Source organism: Takifugu rubripes, chromosome 15 (genome assembly GCF_901000725.2).
Source record: "Takifugu rubripes chromosome 15, fTakRub1.2, whole genome shotgun sequence".
Lineage (NCBI taxonomy): Eukaryota > Metazoa > Chordata > Actinopteri > Tetraodontiformes > Tetraodontidae > Takifugu > Takifugu rubripes.
This window is the reverse complement of record NC_042299.1, coordinates 6,517,290-6,545,269: the sequence shown is the minus strand read 5'-3', so window position 1 is coordinate 6,545,269 and position 27,980 is coordinate 6,517,290. Positions and strand designations below refer to the sequence as shown.

Below are 27,980 nucleotides of genomic sequence, written 5' to 3'. Positions count from 1 at the left end.
CAGATGAGCCGGTGACTGCCTCGGTCCCCCCCTGCCGTGGCACAAACATGTGCATAAGACAGTGACTTTGGGAGGCTCAGCGTGTCAAGGGAAATGTTCCTGCCGTGGCTGATCTAAGAGCCGAGAAAGCTGCAGGAACACCTCCAGGACACGGCCGAGGTGCTCTGGGGCTCACTCTCTCCGTGTCTCGGTGAACTTTACATCGGGCATGTATTAACACTTTGTGGCCTGTTTTTTTTTCTCCCCCCCCCTCCTTCTTACAGGCTGGAGGACTCCATTTTGTGGGGACCAGAGTCTGCACAGCAACTCGTTTCTGGAAATAAAGCCCGGCTGCTCCCGCACCGTTCCTCCGCTTCTGATGGGACATATTTGACTCCGTCTTTGCAGATCTGACGTCTCGGCACCAGGCGCGGGTGCGAAAGAAGGCGCCATTTGTTTGGCACAAGTTTATCACGTGACATGTCATTTGTGATGGGTTAATTATTGACGCTCATAATTAAGTGGGGGTGGGTGGGGCGTTTCGTGGAGGTGGCGAGCGCTACGTTTTGGGCTTTTTTTTTTATTTTATTTTTTTTTAATGTGCGCATTTTTATCCTTGAAGATAGATTTACGGCCCCCTTTCTGAGCTCCACGCTGTGGTCCGGCTGGGGAGGGAGACGTCGCTGACGACCGGCAGTGCGCGCAGCACAAGGAGAGGGAGAGGGGGCGAGAGAGGCTGAATTTCAAGGGACAGGAAGACTCTGCAGGCAGGAAACGCCAAATTCAGTAGAGCAACAATCTGGAGGATTTCTAAAGTTGTAATTATCACTGAGGGAAAGTCGGGGAGTGGAGGTGGAGGAGTGCAACAAATTTCTATTCCGAGGGCCGCTGGACCAGGCTTTAGCGCATGTGGAGGGGAGGAGGGAGGGAGGCAGGGGGAGAGTGAGCGAGGGAGTGAGCGAGTGAGTGAGTACATTTCACAGGATCCGGGCCTAGTAGTATTGCTGCCGGGACTCTCCTCATCCGCTTTCAAAAAATCGGAATTTGGCGCATTTAAACGCCAAAATGAGCCAATTGAGCCTCACTTTTATGTTGGCCGACACCGGAATGGTAAGATTCTCGCGATAGATCCCGTGTCATTCGGCGTTTTGTCCGTAGTTTTGCTGTTTGATGCCCGCACACCGCATCTGTCGGGGGGTGGGAGGGGGGGGGTGGGGGTGGAAGTGTGTGTTTGTGTGCATGCCCTCGTATGTGTGTGTTGGCTTGTTTTGACGTTGTGTAGCGTTTGTGTGTCGGCGCCGTTGAGGAGCCACAGCACACGACACTCACATACATGTCTCTGCACACACGTATGTGGGCACACGCACGCGCACGGGCGCTATTTCTTTATTTAATTATTTATTTTCTGATTCACGGCGCCGGCAGGAATTATTTCCATTTATTTTGACTGCATGACGCGCTGGTTTATTCCCAGTAGCCTCGCCGTGTGTAGCCGCTACATGCATGTACGGGTGCCAGCTGAATGGCTGCTGACCTTATCGTACTCGATGTCATTTTCATCCTATCGCGATAATTTTGCGCTTTTCGTGTGCAGCCGTGCTGCGGCGTTTGCGCAAAAGCTCGCAGGCAGAATAAATGTCACATCGGGTCGAGCGGCTGCGCCGAGCGCGATTCTGAAAGGCGCAGTTTTGTTGTGTTTTTTAAGGATTTGATGGCGGGGATTTAAATGATCTCATCAGCTGCTCCGCTTAATGAGAGATAAGCCGCCACAGTCCGGTGACACTTTTTAAAAACACGCAAAGCTAAAGACGAACCTGAAATCTTGGGTTTTATTTTGAAAGACAGAATTAGTGAAAATGTCAAAACATTCTTTTGGTATTTTGTGTTTTTGGGCCACACTGACACCCTCATGTCCATCTTCCAGGGAGGAACCATGCCAGCATGAGTGGGCCTTACACAGGCCCCAACCAGTACAGCTGCCCTTTGACCTCCGGGGCTGACCTCTCTCTCTCCAGATGCCATGACCACAGAACCAGCCTAACCATGTCTGCCGTCACCTCCTCCCTCAAACACCCACCCGTTTATGGCTTCACACCACGGGAGCACTGCTTCTCCTCCTCCTCGTCCTCTTCTTCCTCTTCTTCCTACAGTCCTCTCAGGAGGCTTCAACATCTCACCACCATGGTGAGCCAGCCTGACCTGGTGCTCCCACTGAGGGAGCCAGAGAGGAGCTGGGAGTGGGGGAGCAGTCAGAGGGAAATGGGCCCTGCAGCTGATTGCACCGGCAATGTTTATTCCACCACACAGAATTTAAGGAAGGAGGGGAATTTGGGAAAATCCACCGGTGGACAAAAAGCTGCTGCCGATGGAAAAAGTCAGGACAAGGAGAAAAAGACTGAGGGTGGTTTCTCAGGCCCGTCTAGTCCTGCCTTTTCCCTGGAGAGCAACAGCCCCTTCGCCAATGGCTTCCTGCACTTTGAGTCTTCTTTGTTTGAGGATGAAGACAACAGTCAGGAGCAGGATAGTTCTGGGGAGTCACAGGACAAACAAGAGAACGTCCCTCATTCTCATCTCAGTGTTTCAAATTCGGACTCCAAGACTTCGACCTTCCCAACCACCAAGGTCGTCACTCGGTCCCAGTCCTCGGGGCAGCGGCGGAGGTACTGGGATGGTTCGGACGACGAGTGGGACAGTGATACCGAGCTCTTTCTGCTCAGCGATAGTTACTCAAGGCATTCAATGGCAAGTTTCACCTTTACTATATCATAATAGCTTTTATATTTGTTAAGAAATAAGACCAAAGAACTTGTTGCTTCTAAATACTAAACCTTATACTTCTTGTCACTTTTCAGAATAGTGTTCATAAGCCTTTAGTGCCGTTAGTCCCTCCAACAAAGTGCTCAATGGACAATTTTTTTTTAACCACACCTTATTAATTAGTTGTAAACCTGGAATTAATGCTAACATTGCTTACGGTGTTTTGATGGAAGCTGTGCCACATTGCATAAAAACAGGAAGTTCAATTGTTGCATCTATACCATGATGTGACTGATGCAGACTCCTTTTGTAGCTTTTACTGGTATTCCAGCAAAGAGCTGCTGTTTTTGGTTGTTGTTCTGCCAAACTGGACCCAGCTGAGCAGCAATGCAACGTCTGATAGAGCGTCAACAAAGAAGTTAAAAACCTGGCAGCTGAATTAATCTGAATCCTGCTTTAAGCCCTCCTAATTTATGAAACGTTATGACACAAATTCATCCTTTTGTTTCCAATTAGGTAAATAAACGTTTTAGCATTTGTTGAATTCCACATTTCTGCTGTATTTGCACACACAAATATTTACTGAGTGCCAATCCAGCTGACATGCAGGAAACCTGTCTCTCTGAAGTGTTTCCACCCTGGCCATAACTGAGGTGTGGTTGCTGTAGTTCGGCTGTGATTGCCACAGTTTCCACACGTTCTTCAACCTAAATCTAAAGACAAAAGAGAAACCAGCGCACCCACAGCTCCATCTGAGAGAGTTTGTTGCTTCTTCGTGAGTAGCAAGGACTCAGCATTCTGGATCCTGCTCAGGGATTGTTGCAGAAGGATAAGGAGGCAGCATTTGAGGTTGATTCTGACACAAGAAACCACATTCTGGTCTGAGGTTAGGTTTAAAATCAAAGGCATTTTGGTCGGGGAGACGCTATTTTCAGTTGAATGGGATGAAAAAGTGAAGTAAATGGGTTGTCAGCCAGCATTACCGTACATCTTAAAAAGCTGAAATGCTGTTTACAATATAAAACGCTCCAATTAAGAAAACAAGTGTAATTCATCTGGCTTGCTTTTCCCCATATTTGGAGTTCATTTTAGGAATTTCTCAACCTGAAACCATTAAGATCATCATATAAATGTTCTAACACACTTCAATGTATGCAGATACATTCTAATCACCTGGCTGTAAAAGCTTTCTTCATCACAATCGCAGTCTTCTTCACTGTAGTTGTTTCCTTCTGTTAGCTTAGCACAAAACATCAGTGTCAGGTTAACGTGTCATCCCGGTATATGATGTCACGCACAATATGCCATGATTTTTGCCACGTGTTCCTCACACAAGGTTCATTTTAGAGATATTTGTCCAGTCCTATTTGCAGCACTTGACAACGTACCAGCTATCTGTTTATGCCTACTTGCTTCTACAGCACAGAGCTAAAACAGGAGAATTACAAGGACCCTTCCCTAGGATAAGTAAGACAACTTTGTTGTGAGATTAAATGCTTTTTCTTAAGTCTCACTGCACTTTTTTTGTCGTTTTCTTGTGTTGTTGAGAGCAGAACAGCCCCAAGAAAAAGTCTTTGCCCCCTCTGAAGTTTTTAGAAGGTGAAGTCATTTGGGCAAAGTTCAACCGAAGACCGTGGTGGCCCTGCGAGGTGATCGTTGACCCCGCGCTGGGAAACTATCACAGAGTCAAAGGTGGGCCTGCTGCATTGCTCAGGCACCATGACTACATGGGCTTTTGCATTGGGCTGCAAATGGTTTAATTCAACAGTAGGTTTAGATTTGGTTATGTTCTATCATTTATTTTGATGTGTTTTTGCTGGTGTTTTAGAGCCCAGTGAGCGGCCATGTCGGCTCTACTATGTCAGGACCTTTGGAGAGCCTGTGGAAGTCATGTGGGTGGAGGATAAATCAACTCACACCTTCCATGGAGGCTTTGAACTTGAACATCTCCCCCTGTTGCGCAGGAAGGGAAAGCAGAGGGAGCAGAACTACAGATGCACTGTAATTACACTGTCATTCTGTTTCTACTTGCATGTCTTGTTTCAATGTTGATTTTAAGGCATAAACAGCATTGTGAAGATCAAGAGCGAGTTCTGTAAAACAGTTGAATTCTATTTTTTTTTGTCCTTGTCTAGATCCCAAAGCGTTATCATAACTCCTGGAACTCCAGTGTGGCAGAAGCTGAATCTGTTCTCCAGAAAAGACCCAAAATGGCGTCCTCTGCTCTTTTATCGATAGAAGATGCCTTCCTAGAAAGTTCTGCCCTAGAGGAAGCCAACAAGGACCAAACAACTGTTGCACCATCTTCCCCGCCTGCTGTTCAGGAGACTACGCCCGACACCAACGGATGCATCTCATCTCCAGTACTTTCATCCCCCACAATGACTCCTGCAAAGCCAAGCACTTTAAAGAAATCTGGCAAGAAGAAACCAAATAAATCCTCAAAGCAGCTGAAAAGTAAACACTCTAAAATGACATTCTACAACAGCTTTGACCAGTGTGACAGAGACAGTGAAGAGTGTCCGTATTCTGACCTGGAATCAGTCCCTAAGATTCTGTGTCCTAAAGCCCTTGAACGTCAGCAGAAGATTCCAGCTCCGATTCAGACATCTGTGGCCGCTGTCAAAGAGGTGAAGAAGCAGCCCGAGGTTCAGAGTGGTCTTTGGTTCAGCAAATCAGGCAAAGACAGGCGACCCAAAACAATCAGCCCTGTGCCAGACCGCACCCTCTTTAGTAAGGTCCCCTCCAAGAAAAAGAACTCGCCTGTTGTAAATAAAAAATCACTGGTTCCTGGCAGCTCCTCTGGGCGTGGCGACCTTTCAGGGTTGCCTGACAAGCCTAAAACTCCGGTACCAGCTGAAACAGAACCACCATCTGAACAGGCTGAACACTTGAAGTGCAAAAATGGACCCGCTGCTAGTAGGACCTTTGGTAGAGATAGCGATCCCGCTGAGAAGTCCCCAATTCCCGTTGAAACTGTCAGACCCCCTCACAAGGGTGGTCCCTCAAAGGGACGACACACCATTGGTGACACAACCCACAATGTGACCTGTGCGGCACCCGATAACTCTGACACGGAACAAGCCCTAAAGCCCAACACAGAAGGTATTTTGAACGACGAGTCCAAGATTTCAGAGAGCGTTGAAAGCACCGCTCACACCGAGCAGTCTGAGGCTGCTAAACATACAAAACCAACCGACAGTAATTCCGAGGGTCCTGAAGAATTAGAGGCTGATGACACATCGGGAGACGGTTTAGATGTTAACGCTACTGAGCGAGAGAAGCAGGCGAGACTGAAGGCCAAGTGTCGGATGCCCTTTGTGAAGTTAATACGGAAGGACCTTCAGTTCAAGAACTCCAGTGTAACGGTCAGTTCCAGTGACCACCCTGAATGTACTAAAATTAAAAAAACACTAGATGCAAACGTGGCTGACGCCCCAAAACCATCAGACAGCGTAGACAATATTCCCAGTAGTTCTGTGGGTCAGGAGACCAAATCAGAACCCGCCACAGTGTCGGTCAAGAAGATGAAAGCGAGTGGTGGGACAAGTATTCTCTGTCTCTCGGCAGAACCTGTGAAAATTATCCTTTCCTCTCACATATCAAGGCTGTCTGATGAGACGGGTAGCCCAGAAGAAGAAAGCATCCATTTGAATGTCAGCCCAAACACTGTGGCTCACCCACCTCCTCATCCTTCTCCTCCTCCTCCTCCTTCTCCTGGAAAATCAATCAATTCATCTGAGCGCTCGGACATCTCTGGTCAAACTAGTACAGCTAATGTACCATCTCAGCAGCCTGTGACTTTAGGCTTTACCAATGTCCTGTCTTATGAGAGTTCCAAGGAAGTCATCCACAAGACAAAGCGGGCTTCGGGTAAAGTGGGCAAGCACGTACTCCCCGAGCAGCCTGCCCACCTCCCGGCCAGCAGTCGGTTGATGACCAGAGCTCTGAAAGCCATGCAGGAACAGGAGAAGTCAGGGAAAGCCAGAAAGGCGCACAGGCAACAGGAGGATCTCGTAGTATGCACTTCCAAAACTTCTACTCGGCACCCTGAGACCAAACGGGATCGCCCAGGGAAAATGAGCACTCACAGTAAAAACAATGGCGAGTTGGATGAGGATACTTTTTCCAGCTGCAGCACACCAACTACTCTTTCCTCAGAGACGGCTGACTTTGAGGGTAATGTCAAAAGTGAAGATGAAGATCTCTCAATATCATCAACCCCGCCCATGGACTTCATACCTCTCACCTCCAGGGTCAAATCAAAGAAGGAAGACCATTCTTCTGAAGGGAGCTCTTCATCTTTAAGCTCTTCCCCATTTTCTTTTATGAATGCCTTTAAAAATTTGGAGGAAGTATCATTTCAGTCCCTGGCAAGTGAGGCTGATGGTAAACCAGTCTCCTTCAAAGCAAACAAAAACTACAAGTTTAGCACTTTTCTTATGATGCTAAAGGATTTGCATGACACAAGAGAGCGAGATGGGACCCCGTTAGAACTACAAATTGGGCCAGCAAGTGCACATGTTAAGAAAGAACCCTTGGTGATGCCCGGAGAAGTGCCAACTGCAGGAAAACATGAATTAACTGAGCACATTGGTGACAATAATAATTTGAATCCAAACAAATTGACACAAAATGAAGACAGGACATGGTTGGTGTCCAAAAGGCCATATATCCGTAAGGCAAACTCCAATAGGATCAAAAAGAAAGCCAACCGCAGAGTGCCTTCACAGCCTAGCAGGTCTGGGCCTGGTTTTCCAGGCCTGGAATCCCCACCAGCAGTGGATTCTTCAAGAGTGGGGTCTCATATCCAGTCTGTGTTGGACATAAAGTCAAACAACTGGGAGAGACTGACAGGAAGTCATGAAGCAGTCACGCTAGAAGAAACTGCGAGGTGGAGCAGAGTAACAGAGAATCTGGAGAACATGATGCCTTTGAAGCAGAGGACGTGCAGCTCTGCGCTGGTTCTGGAACAGCCCAATGGGCTTCTTGCGGACTGCAACAAGACCGGTCCATGGTTGATGCGAAATGTTGGAGACGGAGACAAGAGTAGGACAGGTAAGGACGAGTGGTTCAACAGTAGACGGGAGGTAGAGATGATGGTGCACTGAACGCTACCTCCAGGTTGTTTTGGAGATTGGACATCTGATTAAGGAAAGTCCTATCAAAACAGTTTTATTCACATTTTTTCAGGAGCATATTTTGTCACCTTGGAGGATACTCAAAATTGCAAAAGTAACTTTTTATGGCTCAGTTCCTGTGGTTCACTGCCAACAGGAGCAGCAAACAGCCTGTTTCAGGGTCATTAAAACAACTGATTAAGAGGGTGTTTTATTGTTTTATCAGCCCATAAACGTGTGAGAAAACCGAGCAAGAGGCTGATCGAGTGGAGCGAAGAGTATGATCAGATCTTCTCCACGAGGAAGAAAAGCAAAAAGCCTCTACACATGATTGGAAAGGTAAAAGAATCCGTCTGATTTGGCGTCTATATGCGTCATTAGCTGACAGAAAATTTGTTTCCCCCCAGGCCGTTCAGCCCGTTACCACTACGCCCGACCTGTTGGCGATGGACAAGGACACACATGAGCGCCCATCCTTGAAGTTTATCCCTGAGATACAGACGCCCCCTCCTGAAGAAATTACTCCGACCCAGTCTGAGCTAAAAATTCCCTCCACTGAAAACTCCCAAGATGCACCAGTTGACACTGTCGACACACTCACTCCTCCCCCAGAAACAGATGCCTCCCTGCCAGAAGGCTTCATTAAACACCCAGGTAAGGAGGCGCGTCACCTTTAACCTGCCGCCTTCCGTGAACGAGCACTACCATGACATTCGCGTGTTATTTTGCTTGTTACTATGATATGACAGGAAGTGCTCCTTTGCTGGGGCGGAAGCGGAAGAGGAAACCCACACAGAAGATTCTGGAATACTGTCTGGAGGCTGAGGCTTCAGCTGGACCCAAGAAGAAGGTAGAATCTATGTTTATTCAGCAACTGATAAATCTAACAGCATTTGGATTACAGTGATTTATAATTCTTTTCTGAAACCACTTTTTTAAAATAACTTGGAATGCTGCACACACTATGTAATAATCTAATAATGATCATTTCTTCTCCCAGGTCAAAACACTGAAAAGCATTTCAAATCAGTCTCTTGAATCAGGTTTGTGAGTATGTAACATTTTTTTATTTGTGGTTTTTGTCTGATTCATTGTTCTGACTCATCTTTTAGATGCAGATTGTGCACCGCCATCTGTAAAATCAAAGACCAAGCTTCTGGCACCATCCAGCTCCTCACTGACAACCACAGAAGTTTCCAACCTTGGGCCCAGTCAGGCCAACCTGCCCCCTATCTGTCCTGGACCCTCACCTCCAGTACCAGCCACCCCCAAACCTGACCATTTTGAGCTGCCATCAGCAGACATAAATGCTCCTCAAGCAGCAGACGTTAAAGCTCACGTGATCAGAAAGGATGCAGCAGAATCAGAGGTTATTCATCTTTTCTTCGTTTACGTTTAGACATGTTCAAGGTCACTGTTCGAAGAAACAAGGTCATCATACACCCAGGCGCATTTATAGAAAATGAGCAGTTGTATGGAGATGGACTCAGTTAAAGTCAGTTCACATTGACAAACCTTTTGGAGTATGTTGATATCACGCCCGCTATCTTTGACATGCAAAGCAGTCAAACGGCATTTGTGCAACTTCCTCTGTTGAAGCTCTACATTCCAGTGAGGGAAAACTAAAGTTAATCCCAATGTTGTTTCATCCTCAGCAGGGTTGTCACATTTAAGGTGACAGGCAAAGTTTCCCTGTTGTTCCAAGGGTGACCGCTGTTTATCTCCTATAAATATGAGGTCAATGGGCAATATTGACAAGGATGTATAGATTTTACTCTGCACCCTTTATTCTGGATGTTTTACTAAATGTATGGTCTCCTTTGAACCAGCCTGCTCCAGCCTGTACTGGTAGTGAGTGCAGGCTTTAACCCTGCAAGTGAGTTCTGGTTTTCAGCGTGGTTGAAGGGTCGTTGACTCGGGCAGAAAATTGATTTTGTATTTTACTGATGTATTAATGCAATGGCAAATGGGTCATTTGTCATCAGGCACCAGGGCATGGAGCTCAGGACTGGTTGCTTTCTCCAATTTCAAATTTCTAACCATTGCTGTCTGGTCACATTGTCAGCATTGCTCTCCAAAGTGTAGCTTTCTTTCTGTTTGTAGGTAGACTGTTGAGTTCCCCTCTGTAACAGGGTCATCTCAAAGCCTGAAAGAGTGGATCCTGCTGTTCAAACACCTGATTAACCGAGCAGAGATTTTTCTCTGTGAACACCTGATAAATTTGGACCTTGACTTATTGTTCTGTTTTCATAAGGGTGAGCAGTCCAGCTTGGATCACAGCTTTTCCTCCATGAAGGATGAGCTCTTGCTTTGTGATGACACACTTTCACCTTCAAGGAAGATCATAGGAGATCGAGGCGGCCCCGCTTCCATGAAGGAGAACATATGTCAGGTGAGCTTCGCTGCAAGCTCTGTTTAACTGAGAGCTCTTTCCTGGACACTATTTTATATTTTCCAAGCTATGATTTAAATCAGCTTTAATACTTTGTATATGGAATGCGCTTGTTACTGTTGTTCAGGTGTGTGAGAAGACAGGAGAACTTCTTCTGTGTGAGGGTCAGTGCTGCGGAGCTTTCCACCTCGCCTGCATCTCTCTAGCCGAAGCCCCAAAGGGGAAGTTCATCTGTCCTGAGTGTAAATCAGGTGCGTCAGTTTAAATCCGCATTGTAAATGCAATTCAAGATGTTACTACTTACTTTTAACAGTGTCTCTAATGCAATAATGTATAAATAAATTCTACAAGTTCCAAAGGAGTGCAATTGGTTTCCTTTTCTAGGCATCCACACCTGTTTTGTGTGTAAAAAGCGCAGTGAGGATGTGCGTCGCTGCATGATTCCAGTCTGTGGGAAGTTTTACCACGGGGAATGTATCGCTAACTTTGCTCCGACGGTCGCTGTGAATCGAGGCTTCCGCTGCTCGATCCATGTGTGTCTCACCTGCTTCATTGCCAATCCCAACAGCTCCACCATCTCTAAAGGTGAGGCAGGACACATGCACACACTTCTGCATTTCAAGTCTGTGCTTCTTCCACACGCTGACCCTGCGGCTGCCCTTAGGTCGTCTGGTACGATGCGTGCGCTGTCCAATAGCCTATCATGCTACAGACCTGTGCATGGCAGCGGGCTGTGTCATCCTCTCCAACAACAGCATCATCTGTCCCAACCACTTCACTCCTCGTCGGGGTGTTAAGAACCACGAACACGTTAATGTCAGCTGGTGTTTCGTCTGTACCGAAGGTAGGATTCAAAAGCAGAAACTGAGCAACCAGCAAAAGATTCCAAGCAGCAAAACTCTTAAACAGAATAATTAATCTACACTTTTGCTAATAAATGGGGGCGGCATGGTTGTTCTGGAAATGCAATCCTTTTTCAGTCTGCCTACATCACACAACTGTAGGATAACCAGAGCTCCTGTCAACTGTCAAATCTAAGCTGAAACATCTGTGTGTGTCATTTAATACAACTACAGATGTTGCACAGATGCAAAGTTAATCTTCCCAAACATCTTCAGTCTAATAGTCTAACTCCATACAACAAGAATTCAACAACAGAGATATAAACTAAGAAAGTGTCAGGATGTGTCAGGATGGCCGAGCGGTCTAAGGCGCCAGACTCAAGGATAAACTCCTTCCGGTTTAACGGGGCTTCTGGTCTCCAAATGGAGGCGTGGGTTCAAATCCCACTTCTGACATAAATTTCTTAAGTTTAGAGCTGGACCAAACTGCTTTTTTAGTCACTTTCAGTGAAGCTTTCCAGCATTATAGGTTCCTGGCTGTGCCTTTACCTTCACTTAATGAATTAATATGCATCTGTTCTTAAATAAGCTACCTAATTTATTATTTAACAATCACAGAACATTAAGTTAAACTAACAGTTTAAGTTTAAGATGTTAACAGATTAAACTGTTAGTAGTTAGTTAAATACATTTGGGAAGTGGGAATAATGCTGTTCCTCCTCCTCTGCTCCAGGGGGTAGCCTTCTCTGCTGTGAGTCCTGTCCTGCTGCGTTCCACAGAGAATGTCTGAACATAGAAATGCCAAAGGGCAGCTGGTACTGCAACGACTGCAAAGCGGGGAAGAAACCACGCTTCAAGGACATCTTGTGGGTGAAGGTCGGGAGGTACAGGTCAGTACCACCACTGGCAGCTAACCCGCATCCATTATGCTACAGGCAGATCATATTCCACCAACATGAATCAAATCCCACAAGACAGTTCTGCTCCTCACATGGTTCATCCTCTTCTCGTTTGCACAGGTGGTGGCCTGCAGAGGTCAGCCATCCCAAAACAATCCCAGATAATATCCTGCGGATGAGACACGATGTCGGAGAGTTTCCTGTTCACTTCTTCGGATCCAACGACTATCTGTGGACGTACCAGGCCAGAGTCTTTCCCTATATGGACGTGGATGCCAACAGCAAAGAAAAGATGGGAAAAGGTGTTGACGCTACATACAAGAAAGGTAATCACTTTGTCCAGCAGTGTTTTCCTTACAGTTCCAGAAATAAGAGTAGCTCACACTGATTTCTCCCATCAGCTTTAGAAGAAGCTGCTGTACGATTCCGTGAATTACAGGCAGAAAAGGAGCTTCGCCAGCTTCAGGAGGACAAAAAGAACGACAGGAAGCCGCCTCCGTATAAACACATAAAGGTCAAGCAAAAGACTTGTGATGTTTATGATCTTTTTCCACTCTAAATCTTATTAGGATTCTTCAAAAATAGCGTGTATGGTTTAGTAGTGGATGGTTTGTTTCAGAGGAGAGAAGTTTACCTTTCCAGCTATGTGTTCAAACTTTGCAGGTGAATCGACCGATAGGAAAGGTTCAGATCTTCACGGCCGACCTGTCGGAGATCCCGCGCTGTAACTGCAAAGCGACAGATGAGAGCCCCTGTGGGATGGAGTCCGAGTGCATCAACCGAATGTTGTTGTATGAATGCCACCCCCAGGTAAGGAAATCCCTCCATTACACTCCTGCCACTGCATTCACTGGCACCTGAAACAGATTCTAATCTTCCCAACCTGCAGGTTTGTCCAGCAGGTGAGCGTTGCCTCAACCAGGCATTCACCAAACGTCAGTACAGCCAGGTGGAGATCTTCAGGACGCTTTCTCGGGGATGGGGTCTTCGCTGTGTCCACGACATCAAGAAGGTAAACACGCAGCATTCGGTGACAGTGGGCCGCAGCTGGCGATGAAAAATGCTTTTCCCCCTCAGGGTCAGTTTGTGAGCGAGTATGTGGGAGAGGTGATCGATGAGGAGGAGTGCAGGTCGAGGATCAGACACGCTCAGGAGAACGACATCTGTAACTTCTACATGCTGACCCTGGACAAGGTACACATCACAGCCTGTGTGTTAAGTAGTGAGGATATTTTGGCTAGTACTCATAACTTAAAGGTTAGTGGGGTAAGACCTGTATTTAAGGTTCAATTAGGCATTTAGATGTGATGCTTGTGTTAGTGTAAGAGGTGGGGAAATGTATCGTGTTAATGAAAGTCCTCACAATGGTAGAAATACCAGACAAACGGCCTGTTAGACTGACTGACTGACTGAGCAAAAGTTTGTGTCCCATTGTGCAGCCTGATATTATCAGACAGGTTAACTGGTAAGTAAATCAATAAATCATGTAGAAGACCTCTGACCCAAGTACATGTGTGTCAGGATCGAATCATTGACGCCGGGCCGAAAGGGAACGAGGCTCGATTCATGAACCACTGCTGTCAGCCCAACTGTGAGACACAGAAGTGGACGGTGAGCGGAGACACTCGGGTGGGACTGTTCGCTCTTGTTGACATCCCTGCAGGTGAGTGGGCAGTTTTTAACAGTCTTTAAAACCCCCTACTTGTAAGTCGTACTCAGACGGAAGTCAGCCTGAGTCTCTGATGTTGACTTTTTGTGAATAAAGTTCAAAGGACAACATTGGAATTCAGGAGATAAAGTTAAGTCTGTGTTTACAAACTACCATCAGGAACCCAACAGGTCACTCCATCCCAGTCTGAGAATATAATAATGTGTTTTCCTGTTCAGGCACAGAACTCACCTTCAACTACAACTTGGAGTGTTTGGGAAATGGGAAGACCGTTTGTAAGTGTGGCGCGCCAAACTGCAGCGGCTTCCTGGGCGTCAGGCCGAAGGTACTCGCCATCCAGAAGTGGTTGTTGCAGGTTGGAAAGTTACTGTGCTGAAGTTGATGAACTATTGACTGATGAACCTGTATTCCAAATCCAGAATAACCCACCGTCCGAAGACAAAGGTCGTAAGAGGAGGGGCCACGGCAAGAGGAAGAAGAAGGTAGTCGTGACCAAAGAACGAGAAGACGAGTGTTTTAGCTGCGGAGACGGAGGACAAATGGTTTCCTGTAAGAAGCCCGGCTGTCCTAAAGTTTACCATGCCGACTGCCTCAACCTGACCAAGAGGCCTGCAGGTCAGAGTCAGCTTGACTGAGTTTCGAAAAGTCAAAACTCGTATAACAGGTTGACATTTGTGTATTTATCTACAGGCCGTTGGGAATGTCCGTGGCACCAGTGTGATATATGTGGCAAAGAAGCAGCGTCCTTTTGTGAGATGTGCCCCAGTTCCTACTGCAACAAGCACCGTGAAGGCCTGCTCTTCATCTCCAAGCTGGACGGTAAGCTGTGCTGCAGCGAGCATGACCCCTGCGGGCCGGAACCGCTGGAACCTGGGGAGATCCGGGAATACAAACCTGAAACCTCGGGATTGGGCATGGCTGTCATCCAGTCCTGCGCTTCGAATTCTACAGCGAGCAGTGTGATGCCAAAAACCAGGACAGACCGCGAGATCAGCGCCGGCGCTGGCACGTGTGCTCCTGAGTCACTTCCTGCTTTTTCCATCCCTGTTCCTGTCACCGTTCCCGCCGGCACCTCCGCTGGCCCACGTCCCCCCGTCGGCTCGGATTTGCCCAGCAGCCCACACGTGTTTGACCTGCCACACTACTCCCCCATCTCCTCATACGATGAGGAAGAGGAGGAGCTGCTGGCGGAGGTAGAAGACGACGAGGAGTTAGTTGAGGAGGGTCAACAGAAATCGGATGAAGAGGACGAAGAGGCTGTATATCTGGAGGAGGACGAGGAGGAGGAGGACGATGAGGAAGAGGAGTGACACATGGGGGGAAAATGGAGGCAAATGAAGGTGATTACACGTGTAGTCCAGTCTACGGGGGAATTCTTTGGACAAAATTAAATCAACCCATAAATTGAGTAGTTTTCCTTAATTAACATGGAATTGACATCATAATTTAGAGCAGAGCCAGAACGAAACACTGCATCTTTACAGGAAAATGTTAACAAAACTTAGAACAACAAACTGCCACATGTACGACGATGGCATTAATTATTACATTGTGAAGCACCTAAAAATACAGATTTGGCCTTGACTATCCAAAACCGTCTGCTCAGAGAGCAGTTAATTTTAGTTAGTTTTTGTTCTCCCCTCTGAATGTGTTCAGGGTTGCTTTAGTTTTGTCCTCACTGTTCCTAAACCTCTGTACATACGCGCTGTGGACACGGATCGCTGCTGGGAACAAAGCAAATGGGAAAGGAACAATGGCCACGGAACATTGGGGAGTTTCCACCACCTTCCATTGTGACGCGCCCGTGTTCTCCCACTTTGACCAGCTTCACTTCCTGGTTTGCTTTGGGCTGTTTTTCTTTCAGTGTTACACCTGTTACATCTGCAGCACAGGTACAGCTGGATGTCACCGTGACGACTGACAACAGCCGGTAACTCTGGTAACAGTAGTGTCAGCATCTGTCACACATCAGCTGTAACCTCAGGGGTGCACCAATCTGATGGTTTTGACACAGACGATCCCACGCCGTTATTAAAAAAACAGACCGTCCGCTACATTATGGCACTTATTGGAGTTTTATTCCCATAAATATAAATGAGATTTTTATTGATACAAAGGTGTGTATAATGGTATATAGAATGATTATGATTTGATTTTATCCTTCAGATGTTTAACTTTTCTCTCTACAGTATTATTTAACATACAGGTAAAATTGGTAATAAGCACTTTATGCACTGCATACATGTAAATAAATATAACTTATTGCATTTTATTACCTGGAAAAAGTCAAGAACAATGTAAATTTCCTATCAGACACTTTTCCCAAAGGTGACTTCACCTTTTCCTTTACTTGAGTTTTACCTTTTTAAAGTATCATTTTCAAAAGTCTCAGATTAGTGCATCCCTACTGTCTAACAGTGACAGTCAGACACCATCTGCTGCTACTGGAACCCGTTTTAGTTGATTTTTGGATGCATTTTTGTATAGAAGTCTCGTTTTTAAACGTAGTTGTTTCAGATTAAGATCTCAACCTGACGAATTGATTTGATCCTGATTAAGATCTTTCCCTGCCTGAGAAAGTGTTTTTAGCGCAAAGAACTTTGACCAACATGAGTCTGCACTCTCTGATGGACGGTCGGTGCGGATGGGACTACGCTCACATCAGTGTTCCATTCTTTTACTGTTTTGTGACACACAAATGGTGGCGAGGAGATGGACACCTTTACCATCAAACGGATGCCCTGTGCTTAAAATGTCGGACTCACACGAGGCTTGCACCTGCAGTATGTCTTCTTCCCACTTTTCTCTCCGTCTTTAAGCTAAATATTGTCTGTGTTATCTGCCAATGCCTTAGAGCGTGAGGAATGATCGTGGCACCCCGGACTCTCTACTAAAGCCTTTTTACAGATGCCCAACAAGCAGCGCTTCATTCCTGTGTTATCACGATCCGTTAGAGCCCAAATACTGACCCCCTTGGAAAAAAGTCTGCTATATAAATATGTATAAGAAAGAGGAGTTGTGAAATAAGAGTTTGTTCTGTCTCCTTCTTTTCTCATTTTCCAACCATTTTCATGTAGTAGAAAGAAAACGTGGAGCTCATCAGTGACCTGAAGAACCCTTTGAAAGAGACATGATCAGCTTTTAAAAATGGGACTAGGTTTGGGGACCACCTTTGTGAATCTGAGTATTTTGTTTCCTCCAAATTTAAGTCAAAACATCAACTTTGATTCAATGAACTGGTTTGATATTGGAGTTGAAAGGTCATGGTTGCAGCCTCACTGCGCCGTGCTGTAGCGCACCTCTCGGAGTTTCTCATTTCATTTACTGGACTCAAGATGATTGATTTTCAGCAACATGAGATACAGACTGATCACTATAAACCACTTTTAATCGTACAGAGCATGTTTGTACGTCACAACAGTCTTTTGTAAACGTCCCTCCATTAAAAAATATTGTGCGCCAAAATGTCAACACTTGGAACGCCAACACACAAAAGCAGCAGCGTGGAAAAAACCAACATCCCGTCTATTTATTTCCCCACATCTTTGTGGCAGCACAGCTTCAAAATAAAAGGCAATAAATAAGTGATGTCCTTCTCATAAATACAGATGCAGATGCTGTTGCAGTGGGTTTTGTAAGAGATTACAACATTCACAATGTGCTTTCCTGTGTTACTGAAACTTGTTTCTCCACACCAACGGCGCTCTTTGATCATTCCCTGCTCAAAATTGTCAACAGTAAAATTAACGGCCACAATCTCATGGATGGACATTAGATTTTTAAATCACATTCTTAAATAAGAAATTTGGAGTTCCAACACAAGGATGGCCTGAAAACTTAGCCGAGGCTGTGTAAACTACAGATGTGAACTTTTGCCAACACAATAAAATCAGTCAAGTTGTCTGAATTGCAGTGGGAGAAAATCTGATCTGACCAGATCAAGCTCCTCAGTATGATCACTATTAATCCATAAAACACATTCTGACATTTTGGTTTTATGGGGACCATCTGATGTGGAATTATTGATATAGATCCAAGACCAGAACAATAGTGTAGTCAGCTTTTGTTCCAAGTCAGAGAACATTCCTGATTAGTTTTAAAATTAGCAAAGCTTCTTTACACTGAGGGGAAGATGACCAATGTAAATCAGACACCGACAGCAGTCAGCATTCAGCTGACAGCATTTTATCCAGCCCCATTAATTGTACCCATTGTGACCTTCGCATGGCCAAAGTATTGATGATGTCAGAGGATTGTTCTCATTTCAACCCAGATTTCCAAATGATCAGAAAATTCCTTTAACTGGTTTGTTTTGCTCCATCATAGTAGCTTCATATTCGCACTCTCAGCAAGGCTGCAATGAGTTAGAGGTAAATTCAGAACTATTGTAAACAAACCATTCCACCTCAAAGGAGCCGCAGTGCAAGGTTGAGTCAAGGTTTAGGTCTGTTCGCTCCCCTAGTCCAGCTTGGAGGCTCCAGAGGGGAACTAACAGAATATAACTGGGTGAAAATGTGTGTATGACATCAGATCCCTCTTCACCCAGTAAGAACTGCAGAGGATCCTCTTCTGGACAGTCTGGCAGCCTTCACTTCCTTATGGCACAAAAGAAATAAACATATCTGGTAAAGCATCAAGAGTACAGCTTTGACATTTCCTTGGATTGTAGATCCACAGGTGATTTGTCTGACACCCATCCAGCAACATCCAGGTTCTGCTCGAAGTCATGTGACCTGATGTCCCATCCTGCCGCTCAGCATCAGTTGTTGTGGCAACAGGAGTAGAAATATGAGTCTTTCTTCTGGCCCAGGTCGACGCCACTTTCCTCTGTTTGGACAGAGTTTCATATTTTAGGAAACTTCACAAACCATATAACCACACATTTTTTTATTAACCTTTGGTTCTGTGACACTTACATTAATTACAGAAAAATGCATCATCATATCATTTGGATGAATACATTTTAAAATGCAATAATGTTTTTACTATGTTTAAGTCTTGAAACAGTCATATATTTCACATCACTTCAATCAGAGGGCTGAGGCCATCCTTTGTGACATTGTAACCATGGTGTCTCACCTGACATAAACTGGAAGGCAGCATTGTTGTAGTCCTCAGCAACTTTGTGGAACAACTCATCTGTCCAAGAGGGAGGAAGAGAAGTCTGTCAGCTTCTTCAGTCACTTGTCAATAATTCTGTAAATGTGCTAAAATGGACTCCGATCACCTATTTTTTACTCTGTTCTGGGGTTGGATACACTCCTACAGTCTAAACACCATGTATAAATACAGCTGTTTGGGACAGATCGAGTGTTCTGAGCATGACAATGTCTGACTCACCCACATTGTTTCCTGTTTTACTTGAAGTCTCGAAATATTGCGCTCCAATTTCTGTCAGAGAGACAAAAAATACATAAATAACAGTATAGTAACCATATTTAGGGTCTTTCAAGCAATTTACCGTAGTTGGCCGATAACATTCAATGAATAATGGTGACACCTAGAGTTGGGTTAAACCTTTCTTTGTTCAGTAAGACGGGATGATGTGACTACAGTGGAACTAAGGAGATAGAAAACGCACTGCTTGATGGATTAGCAATACCAAATTAACAACACTGACTTGTTTAAAGAAAATTCTTTTGCTAAAGTTGCATTAATCCTCTGTGGATGGATACGGCTTAACGCGAACGGCATGACAGCAATGTACTGCATTACCAAGGTACAATGGTGACTTTGTTCTGTTAGATGGACTTCCTCTACAAACACCAGGGAAGCGGTCATTAGTTGATGTCAGTATAATGACCAGTACAGGCTGAAAATACCTTCTGCAAAGTCCTGGGCGTCGTGGTAGTCGATCTGGCGTAGGCTCCGATCCGCTGTGATGAGGTCGTTCTTGGTGCCGCACAGATAGATTTTACATTGCTGTAACGCAACAAACAATATTGTGTGAAGTCTTGGTCCATTATTAACAGATGACAAAAAAAACCCGACTTTTAAAGTTTCCCATTTTAAAATGTGATAGAGAACATAGAGAACCTGCTCAATCACCTCCTCACAGTTCTGGAGCTCCTTCACCCAGAATCGAGCTCGTTGGAAGCTGCTGCTGTCAGTCAAATCTGAAAACACAAACTCATTCAGCCACCAGCAGCAGGCAGATACACACAGTCACACCGAGCACAACAACACTGAAACTAAAAGAACTCTTCATCCAAAACAGCAAAATCACAAACTATTACAAAAGAAAGTACAAATCTGGAATGAATTTGATGCAAAGAAAAGTTTTCAAAAAAGCTATTTAGAAGACTGGTGCGATTCATTTATTCTATTAGTGACCTTGAACAAACACTTATCCAACATGGCCTGATTACGCAAGTGTTTCTGAACAAATATTTGCATAAACTACAATAAAATAATAATAAAGTAGCAGTCATGTGCTGTGTGACTGAAGCACTGTGAACTAAAGCATGACAGTCAAGCAATGTGAATCATCTCCTGGGAAACGCTTACAGCTATTAACCAAGTTCCCCCTTGAGGACCAAAGAGGTGAAAATTAGTCAGAAATGGTGGCAGGACTGTGAGTAAGGGGATCATGTTTTGTAGCTACTAACAGGATCGCCTGCTGCTGGTGACTCTTCATGTTTAACACCATCGGTCTTGGACACTCCTGTCATTTTTCTCCACCACTGAATGATAAACTTGTTTCTCATCCAATTGATATCCTCATCCGATTGAACAGCATCTACCTGTTGTTGCATGTTTCTTTTCTTACTCTGATGCCGACAATATTTTTTTCATTTACATTATTCAGCACTGAAGAAAAGTTCAAGAAAGAACTACTCCTAAACTAAAGAAGACACAGTCCAGTTGTGTTTTGTTTTAAAATTAGGGCTTTACATGAGCTCACTATTCTAAAATCTAATCCATTTTCTGCTAATTAAAACGTGCATGGCTGCAAGAATGGACTCGGGTAACTGTAATTCCCTCCCCATAAAACTGAGTAAAAACAATTGTACTGTCATACCTTAACTGAACACGAAGTCTAAGTCTAAGCTTACATGAATCCATATACCAGTTAAACACCAATGAGCTGTTAAGTAGAACAAACTGAAAACAAAACATCAAAAATGACGGTAACATACGTTTGCACGTTTGTTTAGCACTGTGTAAGTGTGAATGTCTTACCGTAGCAGACTATGGCTGCTCGTGCTCCTCTGTAGTAGATCCTGCTCATGGCTTCATAACGCTCTGATCCAGCAGTGTCCTGATTGAAAGAGAAGCTGTAAGATCATCTACAAACAATAAAGGCAAACAAAAAGAAAACAGAGGCAACCACAGGACTTACTTCAGTTTCCTGTCTGGCCTTGGAACTCAATAAAAGTAGCATTCCTACAACAACCACCACCACCACTGTATTTCTAGATGTACTACATTTTTCATATGTTCTCCCATCCCCTACATATTGCTCTCTTTGCTATGACTTTGAAAAAATAGTCAAACAAGGGGCATATGGAGTATTTTTACACACTACAAAATTGATGTAAAAAAATGTAACCCCAGTTTGAGTGAAAGGCTAAAGAGAACAAGTCCATGTCATGTTATGTTTGTTTTGAAAGATGCAGTTTCATGGTGACCCATCAACCCACAAAAAGAGTAAAAATTAACCAAATTTTCATTCGGACAGGCACACTCTCAGATTAAGCAACTCACCCATATTCCCAGTGTGACCACTTTCTCTCCCAGCTGGATTGGCTTGGCAACAAATGCAGCACCGATCGTCTATGCAGGGAATTAAAGTCAGTAATGCATCAAACAACCACGAAGCAAATTTGAATAGCCTCATTCAAACCTCTGTCACTTAAAACAACTTTGAAGTTATAAAGTTGTATCATAAGACACAAGAAGCCGGCAATTACTTAAACATGACCATGTTTGTCACACACAACTCATCCTAGACTGGTGTTACCATGACTTTCCTGAGGCTGGGCATTAAAACACCGCCATTCAGGCTGGGGGGAATCAGCTGACACTCACGTTCTGATAGGGGCCGACCAGGAACCGGTGATGGACATATCTCTCGACGAGACTGGTCTTCCCCACACTCTCCTTTCCCAGCATTACAACTTTGGCATCGACTCGGATGGTACTCATGGTCACTGGGTTTGGAAGAGCCCAGGATCAGAAAGCACCAGAGAGGCAGAAGTGGGGGGCAATTTACAAGTTATCTGTGTGGTGAAAAGATAAACAATGAATTTTGCTTTTCTGCCGAAGAAGAGATCGAATCTCAAAAACAACACTCAAATCTTTGTAAAATATCAATCATATCTTCTATAGATCGTATTTTTCATCCTTCGTCATATTCATATAGTCGTTTGATTCTACACTTTGGTTCAATCAAATTTGAATTTAAAGTAATATATACAATCATTAAGAAGCTTTGAATGATAGCGATAAAATAATAAATAAAAAAGAACGTTTACAAGTAAGAAACGATAGGAAAGCTAACACATAATGACATAGGGAAAAACAAGTTGAATGCATGCTAGGTACTGTAAAGAGGTGTTAGCTACAACCAAAACTGTAAAACGCACCTGATAGCGAGCCTGACTTAAGAAGTATTTCTTATCATCTGGTCTTCAAGTGTCGGACAATCTAGAGCTTTCATGCGTGCCTGCCAAAGTCGTTCTTAAAGGAGAACAGCCGAACCGCTTGTCATCTCCGGCCCAACCTTGCTAAACACCGGCTGCTGTTTGGATGCCCAAAACAGACGGCTAGCTAGGAACGTTATTGCCGCCCTTGCGCAATCACCAATCTTACGTGCAATACCTTACAGAAAAAATTCCGTTGTGGTTATACGATTTAACAGGAAAACCGTGGCTGAAAATGTGACCTTAATTCCCATGTAAGTATGGAGCGGTACAATGAGTTTTGGTTGAGAATCAAAGAGGCGTAGTATTCTGTTTTCAATGTCCGGAAGTGTTCGAATTACATGAAGCAACCACCGGATGTATCAGAAGGTAAACAAAACCTTCAAAAAATTAGTTTTGAATGTCTTGTTCAATTTTCGGTCACCTATTGTTTACTATTACATGATCTCGACTGCAAAGATATTGTGAGAAAAGTGATATTCAGATACAAAACGTCCCCATCAAAATATTTAAAAATATGAAAATGCATAACGTTTTGTGTGTACTTGGCAAAAAATTGTACTTTTGGAATTAAAATAAATGAAATGATTAGATATCTTATGCAATTTGTTCTGCAAAAATCATGTTACTTTCTTATAGACAAACAATTTCCTGGGTTATAGCAATTAGCTGACAGTAATATTTAATAAGGACGCGCTGCGATTGGTTCCGGCTACATGGCGCCCTTCAAGTCCCTCCCACTTAGACGCGTGCAAACACACATGCGCGTGCGTAGGGAGAGAGCGAGAGACAAGTCAACATGGCTGAAGCAGAAGCAAGCGAGACAACTTCTGGGGGGATTTTGCAGGAAATTTTCACCTCCCCTCTAAATCTGACTTTGCTCAGTCTCTGCTTGTTTCTCCTCTACAAAATCGTACGCGGGGACAAACAGCCGCACTTCGCAGAAGAGGAAAAACCGCTGCCGAAAATGAAAAAGAGAGATTTTACCATCGCGGAGTTGAAGCCATATGACGGTGCTGAGAACCCGAGGATCCTCATGGCTGTGAACGGGAAGGTGTTCGATGTGACGAGGGGAAAGAAGTTTTACGGGCCAGGTAACGTTCCCATAACTTAATGTTAATCGTTGGTACGACCCTGCCCCCACCACCCTTAATATTACGAAGACAAAGTCGTCATCGGCCGATCCCCTGTTAATAGCTGTGATCGCACCCGTCAATTTGGATGTAAACGCTATTAAATGATATCCTAAAATTTTAACATCCATAAGATCTGTTGCTTTAGAAAGTTCTAACGTTACGCCCCCAGTTTAGTCCCTGATCTCATTTCACAACAGTTCTTTAGCCTTGGATCGAAGATCGTCACTGGACGCAGATGTGTTACTCTGAATATGGAGTTTACTATTATTTAACTCTGGTTATTAGATATTTAATTATCCCTTAAAACGTATTTTGCATTTTTGAAATTCGTTCAAAAATACAAAACTAAAGGACAAAGTTTGAGTGTATATATACAATACAGCGTGTTCTCTTTTTTAATTGTTGGTAACAGATTTTGAATTGAAATTCTATAGGTCATAAAGTACCTATATAAAGTGTTATTTATCTGCACGTTGAGAAGAAAATATGCAAGGTCATTTCAAGATACCAATGTGACAACCATTTGGTTATAGGAAATGGTGTCAGAGGTAGACTTCATTTATTTTAGTCTTATCTCCGACTAACCTGTGGCACCTGTAACCTCTGGCCAATGTGATTGCTCAGTGTTATGTCTCCTTTGATGCAACATTGTTTATTTGATTCAAAGTTTGCCTGTCAAATAATTATTTTGTGGAATAAAAGTGGAAAACAACATATACAATTTTTAAAACACTTACTGGCCATATGCAGGATCGATTTGCTTCTCAAAACATCATATATTTTACTGTAATTATTGATTATAGAATGAGAGTTGAAAAGGCTGGAAGAGACTAGCATTTGTATTGAAACGTTCTAAAAGTAAATAACCATTTCATGCCGACTTGGCATCAGATGGCCCTTACGGGGTGTTTGCTGGCAGAGATGCATCAAGAGGTCTGGCTACATTCTGTCTGGAGAAAGATGCCTTGAAGGATGAACATGATGACCTGTCTGACCTGAACGCTTCCCAGTGGGAGAGCCTGTCTGACTGGGAGGCTCAATTCACCTGTGAGTAGAGATGTAAACTGTAAAAAACCCTCTAAATGGATGGTTTTGATTAATAACCAAAATGTAATAAACATGTAACATGGTAATTATATGAACTAACTGACTTTCAGAGAAAAAAAGACATTTATCCTAAGGACTGTATGTGTTGTTTTTTTAACAGTCAAGTATGACTACATTGGCAAGCTTTTGAAACCTGGAGAGGAGCCTGCGGAGTACACAGATGATGAGGAAGGAAAAGACAAGAAGACGGATTAGGAAATATGCCCTAAAGAAGAAAAAAGATGCCTGAATGATGCCTAATGTTGATACGGCATTCTTGATTTTTTTGGACTCACACAATCTTTTCTTTTGACGACACCTGTGTGTAAATACTGTAATGTTTGAAAAGCATTTACAGTGTTTTTGAGGGTGTGTAGAGCCATTAAATGTATTGAATCAAAACAATACATGCTTTGGAATAATTCCAGTGTTTTACAACCCTATTTATGGTTGTACGTCCCATTGGTTAGGGTTAGTTTGTTCATTTCACTTCCCTGCCAACCTTAGTTGTTGATACATTCCTTGTACACATTCCTTAAATTCAACTTTCAGTTGTGTTCAAAGTTCTTATAAGGAATTATTTTGATAACTCATAAATAAACACTAAGTTGAATTGATTCCATGAATGTACATACTGAGCTGAAGTAATTCCTCAAAAAAAGGGAATGAATAGCTAACACTAAAGATTGCAAGCACTTGAGTTAAAGGTCTGTGTCAGTAACATCTTTAACCTAATTTTGGGATTTGGTGATATTCAATTTTGTGTTTATTTTTTATGATTTAAGTTAATTTGTTTTTGTTTAGGAATGTATTTTAAATCAGCCAATGTTTTGTTTTTTTCATATCGTAGCAACTTCCCATAAAACACGTTTAAAAAGGGAAACCTTTACATATACATGCTTACATAAGCTAAATGTCATTATACTGTTGTAATCTTGAAATAAATCTATTTTAATTCAATAAAGTGAATGTTTAAAAGAGCGTTTGTCACCCTGCCCAATATCTCCTAATACATTTACATAAAAGCTGAAAATTTGTAGGCTTGAAAGCTAGTGTATTGACATTCAGTAAATCCGAATTTAATGCTTTCGAATTCATTGTCGGTTCATTTACAGTATTAGCCTTAGCTCTTTTTTAATAAAACTGTACACGCTTGAAAAGAAAAAAAAAGGTAGTGTCAGAAGTGGGATTCGAACCCACGCCTCCATTCGGAGACCAGAAGCCCCGTTAAACCGGAAGGAGTTTATCCTTGAGTCTGGCGCCTTAGACCACTCGGCCATCCTGACACGATACGTAATGCGGCCCCAATAATAAATTTATTTCTTCATTAATTATTATCTCACGTATGGTGGTGGTTGGTTATTTATAGATTGACTGATGCTCAAAAAATCTGATCGCAGTCAAGTTCAATTTTATTCTCCTGCCTCAAATTCAACTGTCAGTGTAGTTTGACGCATGCGCAGGTCAAACCATCATAACTTCCGCTGTGACTACGTGCGGCGGCCATATCACACTTCCGTTCTTCAAGGGTACCAGAAAGCACTGGAGTAGACAACATGTATCGTTTTGCCAAATCTGCAGTCAATATCTCCAGTAAGTAGTCGGATTGTTTTATCGTATAGGTTCTGTTTCTTTCCACCTCCATAGCACAGTAGAACATTTCATATAAAAATTTGACCGACCTTGCTTGGGGTCCATGACCGACTGTGAGCTGACAGTAGCTTGCTGTTGCTAACATTAGCGAAACCAAAAATGACTGTCAGTTTGACAAATAATACATTTTTTTTACAAACACCACGATTAAGTTGTAGTGGGCTTTTTTTTTTTACTTGCCCAAATTTTCGGTTGAAACCATTTATTAATCTTTACTTGAATCCCAATTAGCATTTTCTCTATCACTGAAGTCATTCACGTCGAGTTTCACAATGATAATTTTGAAGTTCTTTATTGTGGGTGAGAAATTATGTAATGGCTAGTTTTAGATTATCTTCTTGGATAAACTCTACCAGTAATACAGAAAGAATTCTAAAATATTTGCTTTTATTCAGGTCAGGCCGCAAGGCAAGTGAGGCATGGATCCTCTGCCCCGCAGGACTTTCACCACAAGTATGGAACTGGAGTAATGGTCGGTGGCGCTGTCTTCTGCACAGCTATATGGTCATATGTAAGTCAATTTTTAAAATAAGTAGCTGACAAGGATGCTGAAATTATTAAGTTTATAGGCATATATACTTTATGTATCTTGAGATATTATGCACGGTCAGGTTGTTACCCAGATTTGTCTCTTGTCTCACTGTGTGTGATGCTACATGTTCTGCTGATGCTACATTTACAATAATTGACAAACACGCCTGCTAAACAATGAATAGCTTACTATACAAGAGTTTTTCTGTCCCAGATGGAAAGCATCTTTCAATGTTTTCACTGTGTTAACTTTGTAACCTGTGGTCCTTCTTATGGTAAGATTGATTTTATTTTCTTTATTTTTTTTGTGCAGGTTTTGACTCAGACTGGCATCACCTGGAATCTTTCTCCCATTGGGAAGGTCATGCCTAAGCAGTGGAGAGAGGCTGAGGAGTAAAGAGTCGTCATGTGTCCCACCCCATAAACCTTCTGGTTCTACAGATGATCGATGAATATGATCCTCATTCAGACAGTGAGATCCTGTGTTTATTCCAACATGTTGCTTTGTCCAATAAATTAAGTTTAATTCTGGTGATCTTTTTGGAGTTTTATTTTATTGACCATTTTATGTTCAAACAAAATCAGCTATTCAGAATAGTATATGGTGCAAACATGGGCTTATGTCTTTAAAAATGCATTTTTAGGATTATGAATTTGACCAAAATTTTATTAAATGAATCTTATCAAATCTTATAAAATGTGATAAAATGTTTAAAGGTCTGAAAACTACATTCCCACCAGTTTGTTGGAACAGAAGCTGCCTCTTGAATGAGAGGTGAAAAGTCCAGTTATCAAGCCAAGAATTCTCTGCGACCTGGATGACTGACAACATTCATCGGCATTGTCAAAGATGGTGTTTCCATATGCTGATAGCAGTTTTATTAGATTAGATTAGATTCAACTTTATTGTCATTACACATGTCACAAGTACAAGGCAACGAAATGCAGTTAGCATCCAACCAGAAGTGCTTAAGTAGCGAATAAAACTGTGATGGGTATATACAATATATACACACAATGATATATGTTTATGATATCAATCTATATGTTTGTATTTACAGAGTTCACAGATATGTAAAGGATATATAAAAGTCTTTGCAACCAAGATAAATATATATACAGGCTGTAACTATGGTGCTGATGTGCAAAGTATGGAAAGCAGTGCAAGTAACAGATGTAAATAGTGCAAATAACAGATGTAAATAGTGCAATTATTGTAACAGATGTAGTCAGTGCAAATAGCGTGAATGTACAATCAGTCAGTCCAGACG

The 27,980-nt window shown here is 43.2% G+C and overlaps 4 protein-coding genes and 2 non-coding genes across 8 annotated transcripts; 4 read left to right on the top strand and 2 right to left on the bottom strand.

Annotated features, from left to right (window-relative positions):
- Nucleotides 1–17,235, top strand: nsd1b (nuclear receptor binding SET domain protein 1b). Of its 2 annotated transcripts, XM_029847850.1 has the most exons (25): nucleotides 1–159; nucleotides 264–413; nucleotides 1,904–2,721; nucleotides 4,290–4,428; nucleotides 4,565–4,737; nucleotides 4,872–7,794; nucleotides 8,083–8,195; nucleotides 8,264–8,510; nucleotides 8,606–8,706; nucleotides 8,857–8,899; nucleotides 8,969–9,225; nucleotides 10,111–10,248; nucleotides 10,376–10,499; nucleotides 10,633–10,833; nucleotides 10,913–11,092; nucleotides 11,824–11,980; nucleotides 12,110–12,315; nucleotides 12,391–12,503; nucleotides 12,653–12,799; nucleotides 12,879–13,001; nucleotides 13,067–13,183; nucleotides 13,511–13,652; nucleotides 13,877–13,983; nucleotides 14,078–14,273; nucleotides 14,349–17,235. In XM_029847850.1, exons 3-25 carry the CDS (start codon nucleotides 1,921–1,923, stop codon nucleotides 14,966–14,968), a joined length of 7,368 nt encoding a protein of 2,455 aa, XP_029703710.1. In that variant the 5' UTR covers nucleotides 1–159; nucleotides 264–413; nucleotides 1,904–1,920; the 3' UTR covers nucleotides 14,969–17,235. The 2 variants fall into 2 exon arrangements, with proteins under 2 accessions (XP_029703710.1, XP_011609459.2); XM_011611157.2 differs by lacking the exons at nucleotides 1–159; nucleotides 264–413 and adding an exon at nucleotides 549–1,089.
- Nucleotides 11,436–11,546, top strand: trnal-caa (transfer RNA leucine (anticodon CAA)). Its single transcript has 2 exons — nucleotides 11,436–11,473; nucleotides 11,501–11,546. It is a non-coding gene; the product is annotated as a tRNA-Leu (tRNA).
- rab24 (RAB24, member RAS oncogene family) lies at nucleotides 17,029–22,849 on the bottom strand. Of its 2 annotated transcripts, none has more exons than XM_011611156.2 (9): nucleotides 22,247–22,849; nucleotides 21,690–21,880; nucleotides 21,366–21,434; nucleotides 20,841–20,919; nucleotides 19,695–19,774; nucleotides 19,481–19,580; nucleotides 18,999–19,049; nucleotides 18,738–18,797; nucleotides 17,029–18,485 (listed from the first exon to the last, which is right to left on the bottom strand). In XM_011611156.2, exons 2-9 carry the CDS (start codon nucleotides 21,804–21,806, stop codon nucleotides 18,418–18,420), a joined length of 624 nt encoding a protein of 207 aa, XP_011609458.1. In that variant the 5' UTR covers nucleotides 21,807–21,880; nucleotides 22,247–22,849; the 3' UTR covers nucleotides 17,029–18,417. The 2 variants fall into 2 exon arrangements, with proteins under 2 accessions (XP_011609458.1, XP_003970874.1); XM_003970825.3 differs by having other exon boundaries at nucleotides 19,707–19,774; nucleotides 22,247–22,742.
- Nucleotides 22,850–23,058: 209 nt separating this feature from the next.
- On the top strand, nucleotides 23,059–25,506 carry pgrmc1 (progesterone receptor membrane component 1). The gene is made up of 3 exons (XM_003970811.3): nucleotides 23,059–23,397; nucleotides 24,331–24,486; nucleotides 24,647–25,506. The coding sequence occupies exons 1-3, from the start codon at nucleotides 23,103–23,105 to the stop codon at nucleotides 24,739–24,741; spliced, it is 546 nt and encodes a 181-aa protein (XP_003970860.1). The 5' UTR covers nucleotides 23,059–23,102; the 3' UTR covers nucleotides 24,742–25,506.
- Nucleotides 25,507–25,700: 194 nt separating this feature from the next.
- On the bottom strand, nucleotides 25,701–25,811 carry trnal-caa (transfer RNA leucine (anticodon CAA)). The gene is made up of 2 exons: nucleotides 25,774–25,811; nucleotides 25,701–25,746 (listed from the first exon to the last, which is right to left on the bottom strand). It is a non-coding gene; the product is annotated as a tRNA-Leu (tRNA).
- A 162-nt stretch (nucleotides 25,812–25,973) lies between these two features.
- On the top strand, nucleotides 25,974–27,244 carry cox7b (cytochrome c oxidase subunit 7B). Its single transcript, XM_003970812.3, has 3 exons — nucleotides 25,974–26,118; nucleotides 26,574–26,689; nucleotides 27,023–27,244. Exons 1-3 carry the CDS (start codon nucleotides 26,082–26,084, stop codon nucleotides 27,104–27,106), a joined length of 237 nt encoding a protein of 78 aa, XP_003970861.1. The 5' UTR covers nucleotides 25,974–26,081; the 3' UTR covers nucleotides 27,107–27,244.
- Nucleotides 27,245–27,980: the final 736 nt, after the last annotated feature.

Excerpts from the sequence above, each read along its gene's own strand:
- cox7b (XM_003970812.3), top strand. The coding sequence starts at position 26,082 with ATGTATCGTTTTGCCAAATCTGCAGTCAATATCTCCA. Across the intron at positions 26,119-26,573 it reads ATCTGCAGTCAATATCTCCA|GTCAGGCCGCAAGGCAAGTG; the intron begins GTAAGTAGTCGG and ends GCTTTTATTCAG. Across the intron at positions 26,690-27,022 it reads GCACAGCTATATGGTCATAT|GTTTTGACTCAGACTGGCAT; the intron begins GTAAGTCAATTT and ends TTTTTTGTGCAG.
- pgrmc1 (XM_003970811.3), top strand. The coding sequence starts at position 23,103 with ATGGCTGAAGCAGAAGCAAGCGAGACAACTTCTGGGGGGATTTTGCAG. Across the intron at positions 23,398-24,330 it reads AAAGAAGTTTTACGGGCCAG|ATGGCCCTTACGGGGTGTTT; the intron begins GTAACGTTCCCA and ends ACTTGGCATCAG. Across the intron at positions 24,487-24,646 it reads CTGGGAGGCTCAATTCACCT|TCAAGTATGACTACATTGGC; the intron begins GTGAGTAGAGAT and ends TTTTTTTAACAG.
- nsd1b (XM_029847850.1), top strand. The coding sequence starts at position 1,921 with ATGAGTGGGCCTTACACAGGCCCCAACCAGTACAGCTGCCCTTTGACC. Across the intron at positions 12,316-12,390 it reads TGACGCTACATACAAGAAAG|CTTTAGAAGAAGCTGCTGTA; the intron begins GTAATCACTTTG and ends TTCTCCCATCAG. Across the intron at positions 12,504-12,652 it reads CTCCGTATAAACACATAAAG|GTGAATCGACCGATAGGAAA; the intron begins GTCAAGCAAAAG and ends CAAACTTTGCAG.
- rab24 (XM_011611156.2), bottom strand. The coding sequence starts at position 21,806 with ATGAGTACCATCCGAGTCGATGCCAAAGTTGTAATGCTGGGAAAGGAG. Across the intron at positions 19,581-19,694 it reads GTGAGGAGGTGATTGAGCAG|CAATGTAAAATCTATCTGTG; the intron begins GTTCTCTATGTT and ends GTTGCGTTACAG. Across the intron at positions 18,486-18,737 it reads TGCCTTCCAGTTTATGTCAG|AGGAAAGTGGCGTCGACCTG; the intron begins GTGAGACACCAT and ends CTGTCCAAACAG.